Source organism: Lepidochelys olivacea, assembly GCF_965140295.1.
Source record: "Lepidochelys olivacea isolate rLepOli2 genome assembly, chromosome: 16".
In the NCBI taxonomy this organism is placed as follows: domain Eukaryota; kingdom Metazoa; phylum Chordata; order Testudines; family Cheloniidae; genus Lepidochelys; species Lepidochelys olivacea.
The window spans coordinates 6550889-6575222 of record NC_140426.1 but is presented as its reverse complement, the minus strand read 5'-3'; the positions used below and the strand labels follow the sequence as shown (position 1 = coordinate 6575222).

At 51.2% G+C, this 24334-nt stretch overlaps 1 protein-coding gene across 1 annotated transcript in view; it reads left to right on the top strand.

Annotated features, from left to right (window-relative positions):
• Positions 1-685: 685 nt before the first annotated feature.
• LOC311532127 (cholesterol 7-desaturase nvd-like) overlaps positions 686-24334 on the top strand; it is a gene marked incomplete at its 5' end in the record, with an annotated part of 46379 nt that continues 22730 nt past the window's right edge. The window contains one exon of the mRNA XM_084650327.1: positions 686-1043. Within this exon, the coding sequence (XP_084506453.1) occupies positions 686-1043 (358 nt within the window). The remainder of the gene's footprint in view (positions 1044-24334) is intronic.

Genomic DNA, 24334 nt, shown 5'->3' with positions numbered 1-24334 from the left:
AGAACTCCTGGTTCTGGTGGAGCTCTGGATGAGCTGCTGGTGCCTGAGGCCAGTCACTTCTCCCCTCTGTGCCTGTAGGGCAAAAGGGAACTACCCCTGCCCGATGAGGCCAGGCTGCAGGCTCAGCTACAGGGCCAGGGAGCCCCTGCTCACCTTTAGGGGGAGGGGGTCCTGCATTTCCCCCTGTGGTGTGTAGCCAGGCTGTTCGCAGGAGATCAGCAGAGAAACTGGGGGAAGTTATTGCTTTGTTGGGACCAACTTCTGCTGGTCCAGACAGGGGCGCTGGAACCATTTGTATAGCGGGGAGCTGGAAACCCAGTATGAGATGAAAACCACTTCAAGCCAGGGGGTGCAGCCGCCCCCAGCACCCCTCTTCCAGCACCTATGGGTCCCGAGGATCCCTGGGCAGTCGGACCCCAGGTCTGACTCGGGGCCAGCTCCGGACAGGGCTGCTGCCCTGCTGTGACCTCCGCCGGGCGGGCCGGCCCTGGTGCCCCCACCCGCACGGGCATCCGGCTGCCCCGGCAGGACTGGACGCTCCGCCCGGGGAGCCCGCTGCGGCCCGGGAGGCTGCCGGTCCCGCTCTGCCAGAGGGACTGGTCGGGCTGGAGCCGCGCCAGCGCCCGCCCCCGGCCGGCAGGTATAAGGGCGGCGGGGCAGGGCGCGGCGGGCAGAGCGCGGCGCGATGGAGCCCTGGCCGTCCCGGAGCCTGGCGCTGCTGCTGCTGTGCGCCGCGGGGGCGCTGCTCCTGCTGCCCGCCGGGGACCCCGGCAGCTGGGGCCGGGCGCTGCCGCCGCTGCTGCTGCTGCTGGCCGGGGGCGCCGCCCTGCTCCGCCTGTGCGCCCGGCCCCTGGCCCTGCGGCGCGCCCCGGAGCGCGTGGGCTACCTCCCCGAGCCGGGCTGCAGCCGCCACCAGGCCGCCCGCCGGGCGCGCCGGAGCCGCAGGGCCGGGGAGCTGCCGCCCCTCTACCCCAACGGCTGGTACCGGCTGCTGGACTCGCACGGGCTGCCCCGCGGCGGGGTGCGCAGCCTGGCGGCGCTGGGTGAGTGCGGCGCCGGGGCAGCGGCCTCTGCTGCCCGCGGGGCCGGGGGTGCAGCGAGCCTGCTCCGGGGGCCCCGGGCAGCACTGCGGGGGCGCCGCTGCTGGCAGCACCCCGGGGCCGGCTGAGCCGCCTCCCGCCCGGCCGGGGGCTGCAGAATTCAGGCAACCCTTTCGCCACGGGGGGCTGCAAAGCGAGCCTGCCCCGCCGTCTTCCCCCCGCAGCTCCGGTCCCCTCCCTGCTCCAGCCCCTTTGCTCTCACCAGGGTGTCAGGTGGCGCGCCCAGGTGCCCCCCGCTGCCTGTCCTGGTCGCCAGCACCAGATGGCCTGTGGCACCTTCTGATTTCGATGTGTGCTTAATTTGTGCCAGGGCTGAGCCCCTGGTACCTCCAGGCTCGGCAGGTCGTAGCCCCGGCACCTCTGGGCCTGCCACATCAGTTATGAAAGTAAAAAAATTGTTTGAGTCCCAGCACCTACCTGCTTGAGCCCCACACTTCTTTCATTACAAATTAAGCACTGGCTGGGGGTATCTGTCAGTGGGGGCCCAGCCGCTGCTCAGGCCTCCGGAAGCTCTTGGATTTATCTGAAGGAGAACATGTCCAAAGCAGTCTTTTGGGAGCACTTGCAGGGATCACTGCCTGTGTGGCTAATAAGAATTCACATAGGTTTGCTTTGGTACCACAAAATTCTCAACATACCAGTTTGTTAGCACCAAGAAAACTGTGGAATTTTTCAGACCTAGTTAGTAAGCTTTTCTGTCCTAAACTGAAACTTGTTGAAGAACAACACTCTCTGCACATTGGATAAAAAGGGGAGAAAAGTCTGATATTCATCTGGGAATTTGCGTACCATCGCTCGTTGGACTAGCAGTTTACTGTACATGATCTGTAGGCAGCCTGGTACTTTGCACACAGTCCCTTCTTAGGTCAGACTGTTGTGTACAGTTCCTGACAGTTTGTAAGTAGTTTCTGACCATCGTGGTAATTCGTGGCTGGTGCTGGACAGTTGTGCACGTGTGTTGATCAGACTGGAAGTCTGATGTCTCTCCCAGCCTGAGTAGATACGACAAGCGTATTTCTAAGATGGCATGAAAATTAGCAGACACTCCCTGCTGGAATTGGGTTGACCAAGCTCCTGGCATGTTTTGCAGACATAGTCTTGCTCTGACTGGCTTACTGTACTCACTCCAGGTGTGTGTGGAAAAGTAGGTTGCACATGCTTCCTTGCCATGCATGCCCCTGGTCAGGCGTGCACTTAGCACGCATTCCTTTGCTCCTGAGGGAATTCTGCGCCAAAGCAACAAAAAATTCTGCGCACAATATTTAAAATTCTGCAAATTTTATTTGTCAGATAAATGTGGAGGCTGTAGCATGGCAGTGGGGAGCACAGGCCGTGGGCTGCACAGAGGTGGGAGATCACCCTGCAGATCCCCCGCCCCCCGGGACATGGACTCGACAGTGGGGCTGTACCCAACCCTGACACAGCGCATGGGCCAGACCTGCCCCAGAAACACCCTGGGGTCTTTACCTTCCATGCCAGATGCACCAGGTCTGGGCAGGCAGGCTCAGCCCAGCAAGATCCAAGTGTGTGGGGGGATCCAGGTGTGGGGTGAGAGGCAATCTGGGTGTGGGTGGCTCAGGGGTGTCTGAGTAGTGGGGGGTTCTGGATGCACAGGGGCTCGTTGTGGGTGCAGGGACAATGGGGCTCAACTGGTGAAGGTGGTTGGGGCTCAGCAAGGGGGGTCTGGGGCTTGGCAGGGGTATTCTGGGTGCTGGGGGAGTGGGCCTTGGTGGTGTGGGGGGTCTGGGTGCAGCTGGCTGGGGCTTAGTGGGGTGGGAGTCCAGGTGTGCGGGGCTCATCTGGGTGGTCCAGGTGCAGGAGGGTGGGGCTCATCGGGGTGGGGTGTTGATTATGGGGGGGCTCAGTGGAGGGTGGTCTGAGTGGAGGGGGGGTCTGGATGCAGGGGGAGTGGGGCTCAGAAGGGGACTCTGGGTATGGGGTGGTCTGGATTCAGGGGGGTTGGGTGCATGGGGAAGCAGGATGGGGGTGGGGTGCAGCGCTTCCTGCAGCTGGGAGAGGTTTCTGGGTGGTGGGTCTGACCTGGCCCGGCTGCTCCTTGCTGTCCTGTCTTCCCCTGCCCCCAGCCCAGCTGAGACTAGCAGCTGAGCTGGGTGCAGGGTAGGAGCCACCAGTGGGGGCATCCCCAGCCCCTCCCGCACCCCCAAGTGGTGATTTACCTCTCTGCTGGCTGCTCCAAGTACCCAAAACAATGCACCTGTGCTACTGGGGAGGGGGTGCATGACCGCTCTTGCGGCTTCCCTTTGCTTCCCTGTCAGAAAATCTTTTTTCTGCCGGGAAGCAAAGAAATCTGCAGGGGACATTCATTCTGTGCAAGCCCAGTGGTGCAGAATTCCCTCTGGAGTATCTCTGGCTCTAGCTAGCTTGCCCTGCATGCCGCAACTGGGACAGGCAGTTTGCAGATGCTCCCTGTTGGGCTCATCTTCCTGACCCTGCAGCAGTTCCTGTCCAGCTGCTGGGGCTCTCTGTTTCCGGGTGGCCCAGCCCCAGTTGTAGTGGTATGAAGCACAGTGGCAGGCCAAATAAAATGATGTGCCGTGCTGGATGTGGCCCTGGGGCCTCTAGGTGCCCGTCCCTGCTTCAGCTATTTGTATTATGGTAACGCTGACTGAGATTCCATAGTAGAACCCCCGTTCCCACATTGTGGTATATAGCAGGAACTCCCTTCCCACTCAGCCGTGTGGGAACGTACAGGGTAGGTTGGTCATGACTCCCCTGTGGGTTGGAAGATGGCTATTGGAAGAAAAAGGGAGATGTTGGAAAACCAGCGGAATTACAACAAATATATCAGAAAAGTGGGAATTCCTTGCTGAGGAGGCTAACTAAGCTGAAGGAAGTGAAGATGGACAAAGTGGTGTTGGCTTTCTACTGCCTGCAAACATTCTAGCTAAAAGAAGTTTTGGGAGGACAGTGTGGCATTGAGAATTACCATCTGTTACCCAAGCATGCTAATAGCAAGTTAAATCCCGATCATATTGAATTCCTAGTTGATTGCATGCCTGTAGACAAGATTGTGTACTTCATAAAGCATGGGCAGTGTAACACAGAACACATGCTTGGCTCAAAAGGAGATAATTGCAAATCAAAGACCATGGATGGTCTAGATGATCTGATAACAAATAAAAAAACATTTCTATGAGCTCAGACTGGCTGCTTCATAATCAAAGGATTATGCAGAAAGAAGTAAAAATGGAAAAGGTGTATGTAGTTAAATGATTCCCAACTGAAACATGTTCCTGCAGCACTTCTGGAACATGTTGCCCCATCCTGGCTGCACAGAAGTTAACAGATAAATGTGGAAATGGGAAGAAGGTAGTGTCATCTCTGAAAAAAATCAGATCAAATGCAAGAAAAGGCAAATCTGGAAGGAAGAAAACATGACTAAAAGATGATCTGGAGGCATCGGTGACCGTGGATTCCATTCTGATGAGTGAGAACAAAATTGATGCTGCACAAGAAACATCAAAACAGTGGAAAACATGACAAGGGGATGAGCCCATACAAATATGTTCCCAAGCAAAAAGAAGTGTCTTCCTTTGCATGAGATGAGTTTGATCCAGGAACACCAGAGGTTTCAGGGTCTCCCCAAACAAACTGACAATTCTGTTGGAATCCCTAATAAGATCTCGACCCATGAAGAGTGTTCATGTATAGAACATTCTACATTAATGTTGAAGACACAAAGTCTCTCTTGGACACAATTGGCTGACAAGAAGTTAGACAGATCTTGTAACGATAGCTTGTTGGGCTTACTAGAATTGCTTGCAAGGTATGATTGTGTGTTGGGAGATCATGTGGAAGCTATTAAGACCTGTACCACACTGGTGATGTACTTACTGAACTGAATTCAAAATGAATTTATTGGTAGGATCCCAAGAAAAGCACACTGGACTATTGTCAACAAGATTAGGGAAGTTAAATGCTTCTATATTCTGTCGAACTGTACTCTGGACCACTCCTGAACAGAACAAATGTCTCTGGTATTACGTATGTTGAGGTTTCGAAGTTGAGAGCTTTGTAGATTTCATTGATATCCACTCCAAAACAGGGCAGAGTGTTATGGAGATTATTGTAGAGAAGCTGAAAAAGATGGTTTAGATATTGCTGATTGCAGGGGGAAAACCTATGACAGTGGAACTCACATGGCTGCAGCACACAAAGGTGTTCAAAATCGAATTCAGCAGAGAAATCAATATGCGTCTTTTGTTCTATATGTTGCCAATTCATTGAATCTTGTTGGGGAACAACCATTGGAGTATCTTCTCCAAGTTGTTCTATTTCTTTCGAATTGTCCAAAGATTGTATACCCTTTTTTCTGCTTCTACTGGTCATTGGGATGTATTGAAAAAGCATATCATCACTAAGTTAAAATACCAAAATATGACAAGATGGTAGAGCAAAGATAGAGGCAATCCATCCACTATGTAATCAGGTTGAGGGTGTTTTTGGTGCATTAGCTGAGATCAAGGCTTCACACAATCCTTACACCAGAACTTAAGCTGGAAGCTGATAGCTTGAGAATAAACAATTCAAAGTTTACATTCGTTTGGCTGAAATGTGGTATATTATCTTATCACAAATTAAAGTTGTGTGCAAAAAAATTGCAGCATATGGAACTTGAGATTCAAATGGCTCACGGTTTACTTGGTGGCTTTCAAGTCACTTTATTGGAGTTAATCTTCTGGGTTCATAGCTTGTGAAACCACAGCTTCCTTACATGGAGAAAAGTTAAGAATATCTACACCGTTCAAAAAGAACCAATTTTAAAAGAGGACTGTAATGCCAAGTGAACTTGCAAAGGTCAGATGGTCATCAGTTCCTGAAAAAGTTTTTGAATGAGAGATTTTCGACCCCCTCTTATACACAGTATTAACACAGTTGGATAGGATGTGTAAGTACAACGGAGTCAATGAAAATTTTGCTTTTTTTGGTAGGCAACAAACTGAAAAGTATCACCAGCAAAGACCTAAAGAAATGTGCTTGCTGCTTGCTAAGTTTCTGCCCTAAGGATTTAAACTCTGAGGGTTTTTGATATTGAGCTCTTCACCTGTTTCTGCAAGCAAATCTTTAGGGATGATTGAGAAATGGAAGCACAAATTGATCTCCTTAGTCACTTTCACAAAAGGTCTTTACATGTGAGTTTCCCTACCACAGAAACAGCACTGTGGGTTGTTGTTTGTTTGTTTGTTTTTTTTCCCTGTCTACCTGTAACCATGCCTGCTAATGAAAGACTTTCAGCAAGCTAAAGTTAATCAAGATCTATCTCAAATGTCTGTGGGACAAGAAAGGTTAAGTGATCTGGCAGTTATTCCTGCAGAGAATTCAGAAGCAAGACAGGCTGGGATGAGCTAGTTAATGAGACTCCTAGCCTTCTCTGAAGCAAAGTCCCGTTGTAAAAGTACATAGTAGTGATTGTGGGGTGGCTGGGTTTTTTTGCAGTGGTGGTATGGAGGGTGGATTTGAGGCTAATATTACATCACATTTTCTTGCACAGAAGGTGGTACAATATTAAAAGTTAGTTTTAACTGGGGTTTGACAAGTATTAAGTCTTTCTAACATGACTCTGTATTAGACAGGCCTATGTGTTTATTTTTATTGTCCCTTAACTTTGGGAGTATGTGGTTCTGGATAATTTAAATCAATAATTCTCATTCTGTTTAGGTGTATTAAAGATTGGTTCGGTCATGGTTCCAGTAGTATTATGTTCTCACTTAGTTTTATTATATGCACTATTTTTTGTAGTTGGTGCAATGTCAGAACCAAGTATTCTAGGTAGTTTTTATTAATAATTAACCCTTTATTGCCTTGAATGGATAGTTAAAGGTCAGTTCAGCTGTTTTTTTTCTGGAGGTATTACTTTGCTCTCTCAGTTGTATTCCATATATCATTTTTTGTCCTCTGTGCCACATTGAAACCAAGTATTCTGGGCGGTTTTATTAATAAAGCTATTTATCGCCCAGTATGGGCATTCGAAGGTTGGTTCAAAAGAGTTTTTCTATAGTATCATGTTGTTCTCAGTTACTTCTTGTTCTCAGTTACTTGTGTTATCTGTATCCTTTCATTCTCTGTGCAACTTTGGAACTCAGTGTTACAAGTGGTTTTAGTAATGAAGCTATTTATTGCCTGGAATGGCCAGTTAAAGGTGGATTCAACCAGATTTTTTCATTAACACTGTTATTCTCACCCAGTTGTATTATATGTATAATTTTTGTAACTGTGCAACTTTGGAACAGACTGTTCCAGGTCCTTATTGGTGTTTAAAAAGGGTTCTGGGCCAGAATGGGTTACTCACTAGGTGCTATTAATAGACTCTCAATCCTAGAATATTTTCCTCAAGATTATCTATCTATATCCGCTGTCTTCAAAATCAGGTTTATTTATTAAAATGCTGTTCTGGGCCATTCCAACTCATTCTGGATTTTACCCGCTTCTGGAATGACCAGACTGGATCAAAGCCCAGGTCCATCTAGGCCAGTGTCCTGTCTGTGGCAGTGACCAACACCAGATGCTTCTGAGAAAGGTGTAAGAGCACTGTAGTAACAGAAGTGGAATAACTTGCCTCTGACATTCGTCTCTTTGTTGGAGATTGCCCTGAAGCAGGAATCATAGAATCATAGAATATCAGGGTTGGAAGGGACCTCAGGAAGTCATCTAGTCCAACCCCCTGCTCAAAGCAGGACCAATCCCCAATTAAATCATCCCAGCCAGGGCTTTGTCAAGCCTGACCTTAAAAACTTCTAAGGAAGGAGATTCTACCACCTCCCTAGGTAACGCATTCCAGTGTTTCACCACCCTCCTAGTGAAAAAGTTTTTCCTAATAGCCAACCTAAACCTCCCCCACTGCAACTTGAGACCATTACTCCTTGTCCTGTCCTCTTCTACCACTGAGAATAGTCTAGAACCACCCTCTCTGGAACCACCTCTCAGGTAGTTGAAAGCCGCTATCAAATCCCCCCTCATTCTTCTCTTCCGCAGACTAAACAATCCCAGCTCCCTCAGCCTCTCCTCATAAGTCATGTGTTCCAGACCCCTAATCATTTTTGTTGCTCATTTTTGACTCTCTCCAATTTCTCCACATCCTTCTTGTAGTGTGGGGCCCAAAACTGGACACAGTACTCCAGACGAGGCCTCACCAATGTCGAATAGAGGGGGACGATCACGTCCCTCGATCTGCTGGCAATGCCCCGACATATACAGTTTAACATCATTCCAGATTCAGTTGTTCATTATGATAATTCTGGATAATCTCAGTCCCCTATAAACAATCACTTCTTGAAGCTTCAATTCTTGGCCTCCATGACTTCCTTAAGAATTTCGGGTTCTGACCGCATTGAGAGAGGTTTATTGGCCTCACTTTAAAAGATGAGAGCTGAGGCACGGTGTATAAGTGCCCACTGCCGGGGTGAGCTTTGAATGGGGGAATGTCTGCATCTTGGATCTCCTAAACGGTGGTTTTGGTGTGTGGTTTACAAACATCCCCATCAGTCAGGTTGTGGAAGTGAATTAATATTTGGCTTTGAGGCTTGGCTGTCTGTGGCTATATCCTGTGGAGAGCTCCTTTGACCAGCTGCCTTCCTTTCTGACAATGGAGACTGTAGCTGCCCTATAAAACCTCCTCAGCACACTTGGGGTTACGATCCAAGCCTGGCCTGCAGAGCCTCTTGGCTGAGGCGTCTCCCTGTGCTGGGCCCGCTGCCCAGGGTCCCCCTCGCTCTCCACAGCTGCTCACCGCACCCAGCTCCAGATGGCTCCAGCCCCAGCTGCACCACTCGTTCTCTGCACGGCTGCTGCTCTGCCTCCAGCTCCCTGGGCTGCTTCTCTGGCCCCCTGGCTCTGGTTGCTGCAGCTCTGCTCCCAGGACAGGTCTGCTCTGCAGGCTGCTTCTGTGACTCTGCTCCCAGCACTGACCTGCTTCCTGGGCTGCTTCTCTGGCCCCTCTGGCTCTGGTCGCTGCAGCTCTGCTCCCAGGGCAGGTCTGCTCTCTCGGGATCTGGCATAGCTCTGCTCCCCAGCTCAGCTCAGGCCCCTGCTTTCTCCTTAGCTCAGCCCCACTCTGTCTGACCCAGCACACTGAGGATGCAGTCCTGGATCTTCCTTCTCAAACTGATCTGGTTTCCTGCCACCCACAGTCCTCAACCTGACTCCATATACGCTAAATTTAAGCAATTTTAATTAAACTTGACAAATTTGTGCCAGAGCCAGCAGATTGATGGGTAGATAAGCCTGTTGCTTCAGCCTCTGGGTTTGTTGGTATCTTATGACTTCTGGGTGGATAGCATGAAAACATTCAACTGTTCCTAAGGAACTGAATCAGGAATACAGAGACTAAAAGGATAAACACATCAGGCACTGCACGTACAAGGAACTGAGTGTCACCACACCTCACTTCCAGGTGCCCAGAAAATCACTGGGATTCACAAAGCCTGAGTTAGGCCCACGGCTTCCCTGTACAGTGAATGGGGAGAGGGAGGCACCTCAGAATGGGATTCGCAGCAGGCTACCCAGCTCCTCACCTCACCTAGCCAGTAGGGGATGCCTAGGTGAGGGGTGTGTCCTCAGCCCCACTCCCCTCAGGGAGTTCAGCACATAATTCGGGGCTCCAGAAGGCGCCGGTCTCTGCTTAGGATTCTCAGTGGCAAACCCTCTCTTGGCAATAGGTGCTTATGCTGCTTTTGCAAGAAGCTGGGGATGGGGGAGAGACTTGGAGCAGGGGGACTGGATCTTGGGTCTTCCACCTTCCAGGTGAATGTGCTATCGGTCTCTCTCTTGCCCAAGGACTTGCTCATTATTTATCCACAGTGGAACAGCTTCAACAGGAGACACTGTTGGACCCCCAAAGCCTAGTGGCTAGGGGACTCATCTGAGAGTGGCAGAGCCCTGTTCAAATCCCTTCTCCCACTCAGGCAGAGGGAGGACTTCTGGTGGGGACCCAGACATCCCAGGTGAGTACCCTAACTACTCGGCTAAAAGTTACACTCATGAGGGAGATCATCCTCCTGCTCCTTGCCCCCACCCCCACCTGTGTTCTGTGATCTCCCATGCAGGGCCCAATCCAAGAGGTGAGCTCTGAGCATGCCCACTGGAGCAGGCCCGGCATGCAAGTTAGGCGACTAAACAACTCTCTTCCCCCTGTTCATGCATTGCTCTGGGGCTGGAGCCTCTGGATCTCTGGCATGGGGCTGCAGCGCGCACACGTTGAGATGGAAACCTAGGAACCAATTACTGCCAAAATGTAAGCGGGGGAATAGTCCCGCTATTGTGGGGAACTTTCCTGGCTTCTGCACGACCCCGGTGAAGTGGGCTAGCGAAAGGATCTGAGTCCTCGCTCCCACTTCCTTTACCCAGTGGCCTCCCTGCCCTTGAGGACTCCCCTTCCACTCTCCTCTCTGGCAGAGTCCTCATAACCCCAACAAGGCTGGGCCCAGGATTCCTGGCGGGCTGGACCCCCAACCCTGCTGTGGTCACCTAGGACAGGGGGTAGGGTGTCCCTACTCCGGGGTACTCTCTCTGCCCTGGGCACTTCTCTGACCCACTGACCATTACATACAAGTTAAAGCAAATGCAAGTTATTTAATCAAGAATTAATTTTAAAAAGAATAAGGAAAAATGGGAAAGGTTAAAGGAAACACATCACCCCGCTCTGTGGCTGGGGACATCACAAACAGCGTCTCTGGAACGTCAGGGCAGTTCACAGTCTGCTCCTTGTAAGTCCCAGGCCCCGTCTCCGGCCCTGGCCGTGCTGCAGGGATGCCGTGGGTTGGACGCTTGCTCTGGTGGTGGCTACACGCTCTCAGGCGCTAAGTGGTAGGACCCTTCTGCCCAGTGTCGCCCCCGCCCTGTCGGGGTTACGATCCAAGCCTGGCCCGCAGAGCCTCTTGGCTGAGGCGTCTCCTTGTCCTGGGCCCGCTGCCCAGGGTCCCCCTCGCTCTCCCCAGCTGCTCACCGCACCCAGCTCCGGACTGCTCCAGCCCCAGCTGCACCGCTCTGTCTCAGCACAGCTGGGGCTCTGCCTCCAGCTCCCTGGGCCGCTTCTCTGGCCCCTCTGGCTCTGGTTGCTGCAGCTCTGCTCCCAGGGCAGGTCTGCTCTCTCTGGGCTGTGCCTCTGGCTTTGGGGCTGCAGCTCTGCTCCCAGGACAGGGTCCGCTCTCTCGGGATCTGGCCCAGCTCTGCTCCCCAGCTCAGCTCAGGCCCCTGCTTTCTCCTTAGCTCAGCCCCACTCTGTCTGACCCAGGCAAATCCAGCTCACACGGGGACGGGACCTCCCTGGCCTCCTGACTCCCTGATTAGCCTGCCCTGTCATTCAGGCTGACCTAAAGCATTGGCCTCTCCCCATTGTTCCTGGGGACTGTCAGTCTCAGGGTCCTGATTCCCCATCGACCCTTCCCCCCCTTTTAGTACTGGGAGCTAGCCAACCAAAACACCCCCACTGAATGTTAGTAAGGGGGCAACAGTCCCCTTACAAAAACATAGGTGCCAAGTGACTTGAGTGCCTACAGGGCTCAGGGGCTGCTGAGCAGGGGAGCTTGGTGAATCCCAGTGGGGACTGATTCTGGGCATTTGTGAATCCAGCCCCTGAATTCTAATCACTAAAAGATCCCACCCTCAGGACCAAGGTTTCCAAAAGTCTCTTAATATGAAAGCAAAACTCTGTCGGTAGGAAACCGACTTTCTCTGTTGGGCTTGTAGCAATCCATGGCAGAAGTTTCAAGGAAAGCTGCCCCCTAGAGGCTCTTTCTTGAGGAGAATACAGAACACTTCCCCCTGCCCCCCTGTCACACTCCACACCACATCTTACTTGGTTTCTAATCTGGGCTTGCTTTCATCAAAGGAACCAAACAGCCTTGGGCCTAATGGCAGGCAGTGTTGCCCAATTACTCTCTTCACTGGAGTTTCCTTGACTTGGAGTTTCTACATGGTCATTCTAGTGGACTACAGGCCAATACCAGGCTTTCCCAAACAGAGAGCTTGTCTACCTGGTGATTTGGTGTGCGGCAAGGTGGGCTGTGACTTTACCCTGCTGTTCACTAACTGGCCATGTGGACCCTGCTGCTTCACACTAAAAGTCCTGCACTACATCAAAGCACACAGCACTGTGGTAACATGCCCTAGGAAGCTCTTAGCGCACAGCAGCAGAGTCCTCATGGGCCGATCCCTGTTCCACAGGCTGACGTGCTGTAGAAGTTACAGCAGTGCTGAGCTGGAGCCGGTTCACACCAGTTCACCCAAACCGGTTGTTAAATTTTGAAGCTGTTTTAGAACCGGTTGTTAACCCGCTTTCCTGCAGGGGGCGCTGAGGCTTTGATGGGCTCCTGCCGGGAAGTGATGTAATTCCTCCTCTGGCCGCGGGGGGCGCTGCTGCGGGAGCCATGTGGGCTGCCCCCTGGCACTGGGCAGGAGCCCTGGTGCTGCTGCTGCTCCCCTGGCCCTGGGGCTGCTGCCTGGTGGGTCCCCGGCTGCTCTGCTGGGCCTGGGCTGCGTCCTGCTGCTCTCCCCCTGAGCGCCCACCACCCTGCCCGCAGCCAGCCCTCGTCGCCACCCCCGCACCCCCTGCCCTGCCTCCAGCCAACCCCTGCCGCACGGACCCTCTCCCCTGTCTCCAGCCAGCCCTGCACCCCCTGCCCGCAGCCAGTCCTGCACCCCCTGTCCTGTCCACAGCCAGCCCCTGCCGCATGCACCCCCTGCCTCCAGCCACCCCCACACCCCCTGCCTGCAGCCAGCCCGTCTCCAGCCACCCCCTGCCCTGCCCACAGCAGCCCCTGCCGCACCCCCTGCCCTGCCCGCAGCCAGCCCCTGTTTCCATCCACCCCCTGCCCGCAGCAGCCCCGCTGCATCGCCCTGCCTGCAGCCAGCCCTTGTCTCCAGCCACCCCCGCACCCCCTGCCCACAGCCAGCCCCTGTCTCCAGCCAGCCCTGCACCCCCCTGCCCTGCCTGCAGCCAGCCCCTACCTCCAGTCAACCCCTGCCCTGCCTCCAGCCACCCCCGCACCCCCTGCCCTGCCTCCAGCCACCCCCACACCCCCTGCCTGCAGCCAGCCCGTGTCCAGCCACCCCCTGCCCTGCCCACACCAGCCCCTGCCGCACCCCCTGCCCTGCCCGCAGCCAGCCCCTGTTTCCATCCACCCTCTGCCCGCAGCAGCCCCACCGCATCGTCCTGCCTGCAGCCAGCCCTTGTCTCCAGCCACCCCCGCACCCGCTGCCCACAGCCAGCTCCTGTCTCCAGCCAGCCCTGCACCCCCCTGCCCTGCCTGCAGCCAGCCCCTACCTCCAGTCAACCCCTGCCCTGTCTCCAGCCAGCCCCGCACCCTCCTGTCTCCAGCCAACCCCGCACCCTCCTGTCTCCAGCCAGCTCCGCACCCCCCTGCCCTGCCCACAGCCAGCTCCGCACTCCCTGCCTCCAGCTAGCCCTGCCCCACATCCCTGGCTGCAGCCGGCCCCACGTCCACTGGTGCCCTGCAGTTCCCGGGGCAGTAACCCTGCACACCTGCTTCAATGAGGAAGGCAGAGGGCCAGAGGTGATCGGAGCTGGAAATGTATGACTGGGAACAAGGGCACATAGCACTCTAGTCTGGCAGGGATCCTCCTCAAACCCCTTGTGGGGCCTTCGGAGCACAGTCCGTCACTGCCCACCAGTGCTTCCACATGCAGCCTGCAGCACATGAGTGACAATGTCCTAATTGCAGGACTCTTATCTCCTGAAGGCAAATGTAATTGCCAGAGGAACTCCGCTTACATGCCTGCCTCTCCCCCATCTCAACCACCCCACGCCAGACCTCTATCACTAAATACTTGGAATTCCCCAGGAAGCAGAAACCTTGACTAGTAGCATTCCCCTTACAGCCACTGGGGGTGAACATTTGCCCTGTGTAAAACAGCAGCTGGTTTTATCTCATTCCACAAATGGCATTCTGCCCAACTCAGCTGCCTTCCAGCTGAGCCTCCTCGCAGCCCGCAGCTGGTGTGGATGCAGTCATGCTAGCAGCTCAGAAGGTGGGGCAGCTGCAGGAGAAGGGGAGCAGTGGGTTGTGGTGCTGTCAGAATGGCAGGTTATCTTTGTACAGCTTTCCTTTCATTTGGCCCAGGTGGCCCAGTGTCTCTGCTTAGCCTGGGCCTGGCAAAGACAGGACTAAGCATCCTTAGGGGCCAGACAGGAGGAGGTGCTAGCAGTGTAGCGGGGGTAGGGGCTAGAGGGAATGGTGTCTGCCCCTGTCCAGTGAGCTTGTCTCCCCTTGGTTAGAGGTCTGTGAGCTGGGAGGCAAGTTTCTCACTTTTGTAGCTGATGTTGGGACCAGTTCTCTGTGGACCTTGCTGCAGAGCGCTTTACATGGGGCTGCCTTGGGAGATCAGCTGGCAGTTACAGCAGGGGCAGAAAGAACCTGTCTCTGCCTGGTTATGGCAGCGGCTGCCAGAGGGAGCACACTGGCCTCCTATCTGGCAGGGTGTGGACAGCAAGCCCGGGGTGTGGGGGAAAACTCTGAGGGAAAGAGGAATACCTCATCCTGCCACTAAATGTAAGTGGTGGGACCCACCAAGGTGGAGAAGCAGCTCTGTCACGGGAGGTTCCCTCTGTGACGTTCTGTGCCCCGTGGGAGCACCCTGCCCCCCCGTGTTCATCCTTGTAGAGTGATTGTGTGATATCCAGTATAGAGTTTGTCATGTTGGGTGTCTTTGGGGAGCTCATGGTGCACTGAGCATTGTTGTAGCAATGTTGTGGTAGTTGTTGTTGTAGTAATATAGTGATGTTATAGGTTGTAGTTTCATGTATATAGTTATAAGGCTGAACATGTGTCCTCATGGTTTAAAACGTGGCCCAGGAGTGGAGGTTCTCACAGCAGAACAGGGTCAGGCTGGCTCCCAGAGTCAAGGATTGGAGTGACTCAGCAGATCACCAGTCCAGATAACACCAGAGGGGAATGTCACACCCTCCCTCCTTAGTTTTCCAAGACTGGGTTTTCTTTTCAGTTTCAGTGTCTCCATTGACTTTAGTGGGCCACCCTTGTCTTTCACGGGGTTGTACAATGGTAGGTGCTTGGAATTGTTTTTTTGTGATCAACTAGCCTGGGACATGCCCCTCCCTGCCAGATTGCTTCCCCACACTGCTATGAGGTGATGCTGTAGTTGCATCCTGGTTACAATTACAATGTTCTACACCTAGGGCTTTCTTCACGTACAGTGGTGCAGCTTTAGTGAAGACACACTCCCATTGGCGTAGTTAATCCACCTCCCCGAGAGGCAGGAGCTGTGCTGATGGGAGAAGCTCTCCTGGCAACATAGCACTGTCTACATGGGGGGTTGGTATAGGACTATGCCGCTCAGGGGTGTGGCCTGTTATACCCGTCTAGGTCTGTAGCATAGGCCTGGTTATAGACACATGACTACACAATCTGTACACAGTTCTCCTACTGACCATTAAGTTCAGAACATTACACCTTTTAAAGACATTACTTGACATATGTCTACACAATAACATGATATACAACCAGTTGATTCAACTGCTTAATCTTTGGAGTTCAGACCCTCTGGCCTCCCTTACGGGTGTCTGGAACCTGATAGATTCACAAAGGGAAAGGAACCCAGGGGATTTTTTTTGCTTTGATTACACAGAGGAAGTTGTGATTCTCTTTCAAAAACCAGCTGGTCAGTTACCAGATTAAGGGTTAGGTGCATCTGGAATTTTACACTTCAAAGAATCCAGAGAGATCTAATTTATTGCAGATGTAAGACGTGTCAGGATGAGCTCCACCCTGACATCTGGTGGTGAGGTGTGGCAAGTTGTGGAAAAGAACTTCAGGGGCTGATCTCATTTGCATAGGCACACCCACCCCGCCTAGAATGAGGCCATAGCTGCCCAAATTGGTCACTTTGGCTGCTGTGAGATCCCCAGTGTCTCTGTTATTGGGGCAGGAAGAATACATTGTTATTACCCTGATTATGGGAACTGTGCTTGGAACTGTACTTGGCCTTTTGTTATGATGGAGGGACTCACCATCACCTAAGTAGCACTCGCTAGGCAAGGGTCATGGGTTCCAAAACTGTGTGAATGGAGAGAGGCTGGGGACAAGTATTAATACTTGGTGGCATGGGCCCCTTGGTAAGGGCCTTACATGCTGATTGCACTTCCTTCTCTCTCCACTGTGGAATATCAGAGCTAATTTTGATTCCATTAGGAGTCTAGTTACAGGCTGCTGAGCTCACTTTGGGCTAATGGTGCACTAGCACTGAGGCTCCCCTACTGCAAGCTGAATTCACCAAAGAGCTGAACTGACCAAGAGCTGAAATCACTGAGTGTTGTGTTAAGTAGTGGGGGAGCCTGAAGATATATTGTGGAGCAGTTTGCGGGAGGGCTGGAGTGCCTTGTGGACAGGCCGGTGGAGCAGTTCGTGGGACGGCGGGAGCTGCTTGTGGGCCGCGGAGCGGAGCTGAGTGAAGGAGTTTGTGGGGCGGCTGGCGGAGCGAAGCGAAGCGAAGCGAAGGCCTATGGAGCTGTGGGGCGGTCAGCTTCAGATCATGTAAGGTGCCTCTTACCCCTGTCCCATCTCCACCCAGGTTGGGAGGTAAAGCTCCGCAGATAAACTTTCGAACTCTGGGGCTGCCCTCACCAGGGACAGAGACTTTTGGGTCATTGGACTTTTAGGACTCTGGGTGATTTGGGGTTGCTGGACTCAAGAACCAAAGGGAAAGGGGCATGCCCCAATTTGCTTGGGGTGGGTTTTTTTGCTCATGGGTTGTGTTATGAATCCTGTTGGTGGTGTTTCCCCAACATAATGCCACATTGTTTCTCTCTGTTATTAAAAGGCTTTTTGCTACACTCAGACTATGTGCTTGCGAGAGGGGAAGTATTGCCTCTTGGAGGCGCCCAGCGGGGATGGTATATATTTGTCCCAGGTCACTGGGTGAGCCGGTTTGCATTGTGTTATTGGAATGGATCCCCTAGATATTGAACCCAGCCCTTGTTGCTGCCAACTCTGACGGGCAGAAGGGTTACACACAAAAGCAGGGCCTCCTTTAGCAACTTAATGCCATGAGTGTGAATTACTTACGTAGGAAGGAAGTGAAGCCAGTACTTTGGGCTCTAAGGCTATGTCTACACTGCCCTGCAATTTGGAGTACAGTAGAACCCTATTTATCTGACCCTCCATTATCCAGCTCTCCCTGTTAATGGAACTACCAGGGCACACACATCCAGAAGCGGGCGATCTCTCCAGTGGCCACTAGTTGGTGCTGCAGCAGAGCACTTTCCCATTTTCTTGATTATCTGAATTTTTGATTATCTGGTCTGGCCCTGATCCCAGTTCGATCAGATAATCGGGGTTCTGCTGTATAGGGGTGTGAATAGCAGTGTGCACTAAAATGCTGCACTGTAACTTCCCCATGTGGACGCTGCAGATGCAAACTAAAAGCTTCCTGGTTAGTATTAATATAGCCCCATTTGAAGAGGACGATGTTAAGGCAAACTAGGGGCTGTTTAGTTCACGCCCACAGTGTCCGCACGGGGGAGTTACAGCGCAGCACTTTGGTGAACTGCAGGGCAGTGTAGACAAGCCCTAAGGCACGCTCATAAAAAATGCAAGAGGGTGAGTAAACAATATCCACTCAACAAGGGTAGAAAGATGGTTTAAGTACTTGGCCCTGAATGGCGGTAGGAGCTGTACCAGTCAACTGCTCTCCTCTTACTTCCACACCAAGGGCTTGGTAGAAACAGGCTCATAAAAGACCGGCTGGGTTCTGACTAAAACAAAATGTCCCTCTCGCTATCCAAGGCAAATGGGCAGCGGGGCACTGGGTCACTGTCTGCCCCTAAGTCAGCTGGTCATGTTCATGTTGGGCCCAGCATGCAAGCTGCTCCACCCTGCACACTGGTTCTCTAGTGTTAGCATTCTCGACAGGATGTTCAGGCTTGCTGGGATGGAGAAGAAAGGGATTCCTCTCCCCTCTCCACTCAGACAGGAATTCGGACAAAACTCCAAGCACAAAATCTCTTTCTGGTTGTGGCTATTTAACTTTGCTACAAGCTAAACTGGGAACAACGTACCCTTCCGTAAAACCCTGGAATTAATGCAGACAGGGTATCGGTGCAAACGAGCCTCAGTAATCCATCATTGTTATTGCTGCAATTAATACCTGGCTGAGAAGGCTGGGCAGAGCGTGTGATGAAGGTGGCGTGTGCTGAGGAAAAATTCCACTTGTACGGGATTTTGGAGGCACACCTTAGGTGTTCCCAGATAAAACTCCCACCATCTGAATTTAAATAAGGAACGTCCTTGCACGTAACACGCCATGTCAGTAAGTGCTATACGTCAAATCCTGCCATTAACATGCTTGGGTGTGGACAACAGCGGTCTAACGTTGAGGTCTGTTGCTCACTTGTGATGGTTTTCACTGCACTTCCCTATTTCCTATTTTCCTACCTTAGGTGGCAGTGTCTCCATTCAGCCCCCAAGAGCCATTCTTACCCTGCTAGCCATGCTAAGTGATCACTTTCCCTCCTGCAGCCTTGCCGCTAATGGACTCCCAACAAATCCATAGATCTCACTGAAGTTTTTTTTAAAAAGATAACCAGCTGTAGGTGGCAAGAGCTATTTACGAGGAAGTACTGCAAATGTATAAGAATCCTTCTCACTGTGCCTGTATCATCCTGAACTCATTCTCCAGCTTCAGAAAACTTAAAAATGATCTCCAGTAATCTCTGGGACAGACCCAGCTGAATAAAGTAGCTGTTCTTAATGTGCATCAAGACCATACCAGGGAACTAGATATAAATAAGATTGCTGACAGTTTCAGCCAGAAAGCTTTAGTGAGACATAATGTCTTTAAACTGGGACGTTAGTGAAGACAGCTTGTAGGTGATTGCGATGATTTTAATATACTGTAATTCATAATGTAATTATGTAATCCATAATAATTTAATCTACTAATAATTTAATAATTTAACATAGTAAAGATACCAATGATAGACACATCCAGTAACTAGACTATGAAAGAAGTGTATAAATATGCTGAAAATAGCCTCTCCCCCCAAAACTGGCAGAGAGCCCCCCCTCCCCAAAAACACACCTCTCCAAAAGCTCCCACCGACAAAAACAAAAGTCAGCGCAGCGCCTATGCCCACTTACCACAGTGACTGTGTCAATAAGCAAGAGCTCTGTTCCTGATCAGAGAGAAGCCAGAAATTCAGCCTCTAATGTGCCAGTCCAGAGCTTTCTAGGAAATGTCCTGGCTGCTGCTTTGGTTAGCAGTCAGAGTGATGGAAACCTGCGTAAACAGTTCTTGCTAACTGATACCATGCAGAATAGTCTGAGCTATTAGCTGGCACTTCACATCTGTTTCCTGAACTCTTGCAGGGGGAGTCTGATGACCCCTAGCACCTGGGAACTTGCTTGCAACAGAGGTGAACAATCTAGGCATTTGGGGGCTTGGTCTATATTAGACAAACTGTACCCGTGTAACTGGATCAATAGTAAACTCTTTGAGTCACATCATGGCAAACCAGTTTCAATGAGCTTAAGAAAGTAACTTGCCAACAGGGACGGCGAGTTGTGTGGTCCCGTGAGGCCTGTGCTCCAGGAATATTCAGGCCCGGGGGCCCGGCTCCACCAATGTTCAGGGCTGGATCTCTCTCCTGGCCCCACTTCTGGCCCTGGGCAATTTAAAAGGGCCCGGGGACCCCACCGCCAGCACAGTGGGGCTAAAGCAGCTTCCTGCCCGCCCTCGCTTGACGCCACTCCCAGAAGTAGCTGGCACGTCTGTGTGGCCCCTGAGGGGTGTCTCCGCACGCTGCCCCCACCCCGAGTGCTGCCTCTGCTATTGGAACTGGGCCAATGGGAGCTGTGGGGGTGATGCCTGTGGGCAGCGGTGCACGGAGACCCCCAGGCCCCACCCCGCCTAGGAGCCACTGCTAGAGGGGTGTGTGGGCCGCTTTTGGGAGCCGCCCGAGGGAATTGCTGCACCCAAACTCCCAGCCCAGAGCCCGCACCCTGCACCCAAACTCCCTCTGAGCCCGACCCTTCACCCCTCCCGCACCCAAACACCCTCCCAGAGCCTGAACCCCCTCCTGCACCCAAACTTCCTGCCAGAGCCTGCACCCCAAACCCTCTCCCACACCCAAACTCCCTCCCAGAGCCTTAGGCAGGTGTGTGTGTGGCGGGGGAGGACTTGGATCCGATCTGGACACCATCAAAAATTATACAAACCTGCTGCCCCCTGCGTACCAAGTTAAGTTAAAGCCATTTCAGCAAGATTTGAACCTGTTTAACTCAGGGAGTCACTGGCTTAAACTTCACTGAAACCAGTTTCAATGAGGCTTAAAGTCAGTAACGTGTCTCTACATCAGGGGTTTGTGCTGATGTAATTTAAAAAGTCACACCATTGCAACTTGCCTAATAGGACAGGACCCTGGTCTTATAAGCAGTAGAGTCCAAATCTTGTTTTTCCTGCATGTTGTTTGCAACTTCTGGCCCTCTTGTCTGACAAGGGGCAGTGGAAGGCTGGGTTACTAGGTGGCCTATGTTGTGCAGCAGCCATCGTGAGTAATTAGCAGACGAGGAGCTAAAGACATTGGTACTGTGTATTTGTACTGTACCTACCAGAGAACTCACAAGTTATGTTGACAATGGAGAGGACCTGAGAATTGGCAATGGCTGAACAGTGATGTCTAGTCCAGGACTAGTTAGTTCCATGGCTCACTCTCTGGTCACCAAAGTGCTGCCTCTCTGACTTGGCCTAGCATGCTCTCAGGAGGGTCTCTAAGGCACCTGGGTAGCAGCATGGCATATTGGGTCAGGTGTAGGAAGGGAAGGAGAAGGCAAGGGGTGCATGGAAGCGATTGAGGTGGGGTTGAGAGTAGGCTTGTTAAGACAGCTTTAACAAGATGGAGCCAGGGACCTATAGACGAGACAGCCTGACTTCCATACCTGGGAAGCTACTAGAGCAATGTATAAAACATTCAGTTTGCAAACACCTGCAGGATAAGGGGTGATCACTAGCTGCCAGCCTGGATTTACCAAGAACAAATCATGCCAAACGAGCTTGATTTCCTTTTTTGATGGGGTAACTGGTTTGGTGGACAGAATATAATTGGACTTCAGCACGGCTTTTGACACAGCCCCACGTGACATTCTGATAAGTAAGCTGAAGAAATGCAGGCTTGGTGGAACTACCATTAAGTGGATACAAAATTGGATAAATAACCGCGAAGAGTAACTATTAATTGGATGATGTCAGATTGGAGGGAGGTCTCAAGTGGGGTTTCACAGGGATTTGGTCTGGTTCCGGTGTTGCATAACATCTTTATTAATGGTCTGGATGTAGGTCTAGAGGGCACACTGATCAAATTTGCAGATAACTCAAAGCTAGGGGGGTTGCCAACACTTTGGAGGATAGAGCTACAATTCAGAGGGATCTTGATAAATTGGAGAACTGAGCTATAGACGACACAATGAAGGACAACAAAGATTCAACAAAGGCAAATGTCAGGTGCTACACTTAGGGAAGAAAAACAAAATGCACCTATACAGAAAATGGGGGAGAACTAGCTTGGCAGCAGCACTGCTGAGAAGGCTCTGGGAGCGGTGGTGGATCACAACCTCAACATGAGTCAGCAACGCAATGCTATTGCAAAAAAAGCGAATGCAATTTTAGGTTGCATTAACAGAGGCATAGCTTGCAAGTCACAGGAGGTCATAGTACCGCTCTACTGGGCACTGGTTAGGCCTCAGCTGGAGTACTGTGTCCAATTTTGGTCACCAATGTATAAAAAGGATGTGGAGAAATGGAAAGGATCCAGAGGCGAGCAACAAAGATGATCAAAGGGATGGAATGTAAGCCATATAAGCAAAGGTTGAAGGAACTGGGTATATTTAGTTTGGAAAAGGAGCAGATTAAAGAGGGACACAAGTCTTCAAATACTTGAAAGGCTGCCATAAAACAGATGGAGAAAAGTTGTTCTCTCTTGCCACAGAGGACAGGACAAGAGACAATGGGTTCAAACTACAGCACAGCAGATTTAGATTAAATCCCAGGAAAAACGTCCTAGCTGCAAGAACAGTAGGACAATGGTACAGACGCCAAGGGAGGTTGTGGAAGCTCCTTCACTGGAGGTTTTCATAAAGAGGCTGGAGCCATCTGCCTTGGATGGTTTAGTCACAACAAATCCTGCATCTTGGCAGGGGGCTAGAATAGATGACCTTTGCAGTCCCTTCTAACCCTGTGATTCGATGATTCTACAGGTGTTATGCAAGGACTTATCATGCTACTCCATTTTGAGCACAAGGTGGAGATCCTGCTTCGCAAGCTAGTAAACTGACCTGTTCACACAATGCTCCCTCTGGCATTCTGTCTACTTCACTTCTGATGTAATGCTTTGCAGAGCTCCGTAGTTGTGTATTGGCTCTATCTAAATAAAAATTGCATACATTAAATATTAATAAATGGCTCACGGTTTGCAAAGTGTCCCGAACACACACTGTCACCTGCATAAACAGCAAATCAAAGGTAACTAAGGAGAGGAGTCAGGTCATAGAGCTGTCGTTACAGCACCTGCATGGAAAAGGTAACTGTGTCTGAAGGCTTAACCTTTACCTCCAACGAACGCCTCTGCTGCTTTTCTGATGTGTACAATACAGGCCTCCTTGACTGCTTAGGTTTCCAGTCACTTGTCTCCAGTGGCATTTCTGGTGTTGGTTTGCCAGAGGAGACAGGACTTGAATTTCTTGTGGGCATGGAAGAAAGCTCAGCTTTTTTCCCTTCTCTTGGTCCTTCCCTACTCCGCCCTCCCCATACACAGCCTAGCACAGTTTGCCTCTAAAAGAAAATAAACATAGCTGTTATCTGTCAAAATTATAATCAATAAAAACTGAATTCTGCCAAGCCTTCTTATCCCACTGCAACAGAGCGATCCTTAGCTTTGGGGTTTCAGGCTCCTTGAGGAAAAGTTGTTCTTGGAATCCAGGTTACCTTTGTTGTTCAATTCTGAACTCTTCTGCTGCTTTAAAATCCCAGAGCTTGTTTGGGATAATTCAACCCAGACGACTATATTTTTCATCTGGCAAGCGAGGTGTATGGAACAGTCATATCTCCTAATGGGTTTAGAGTATTGTCACTTACTCATGGTTATTTTTCTATGTGAGTTGCTTCAGAAAAATCTCTTCTAATGCTGGAAGTTGAATACAAGGTGAGTATCAGCAGACAAAGTCTCACTACGATTGTTCTGCCCATCCATGTAGTAAGCGGCATCAATCCAAAGAAGCTTCGTTTTGTTTCCACAGACATCCCCACTGTGGAGTAGGTGACTGTCAGGCCTTGTGGATTCGCTTCTCTGTTTACCATTAGAAAGGAACCAATTTCCTGATACTGGATCAGTGGTATTTACTTCAGCAGAGCCCTTAGAGTTAAGATTACTGTGATTGCTCCATCTCCCTTGGGGTCAGTAGAGGCTGAGAGGCGAGTAGATAACTACTGATCTTTACCTATTTCTGGATTGCCAGGCTAGTACCAATCATTTTAGGGCTCTGGCACTGGAGCAGGGTTAGTTTTGTACTGGGTACTCCTAACTTCAGGGGTTACATGGATTTCCCTCACAAATGCCTTCAACTCCCAGGCCAGAAGTTTGTTCCTTTTATTTCCTCTTGTTTCTGCTGAGAGCATCTGAGTGAGCTTCAACTTGATCTGTTTAATAAGGTATTTTATTTCCCTCTTGTATCATAAAACCAGGAGAAACTTTCTTTGTAACTCTTTGTTCATGTAACTTTCTCGCCTCTTTGCTCAAGCTTTCCCATCCCATTCCTCCTCTCGCTGACCTCTCCTTGACACCTTCCCTGCCTTGGCAATGCCCTTTTAATACTGTAAAAGTCAAAGTAATGAAGTGCAAAGCTTCTTCATTGCTGTCTGGATTTGGGGAGTAACTTTAAACATTGCAGACTAACCGTAGGTTCATCAAGCTCACCTCGTAAATGGGAGCAGACTAGTGCTTGTTCCAGCCATGCAGCTTTCAGCTCATTACAGGAGAACGTGCGCTGAGAGCCGTGCCCCTCTGTGGGCAAAAGAAATAAGCAAAATCTTTATCGTTCGGAGTAGGAGCTCTCCAGCTTCTTCCCGTGGCCTCTCTCAGGCTGCCAGAGCTCTTCTCTGGGTTGTCTCTTCCTGTTCCCACTTGCAGGGATTTTTCCCCTACACTGCAAGCTTCTGGCCTCTCCAGAGGGCAGTGTCCATTGGGTCACTCTCCG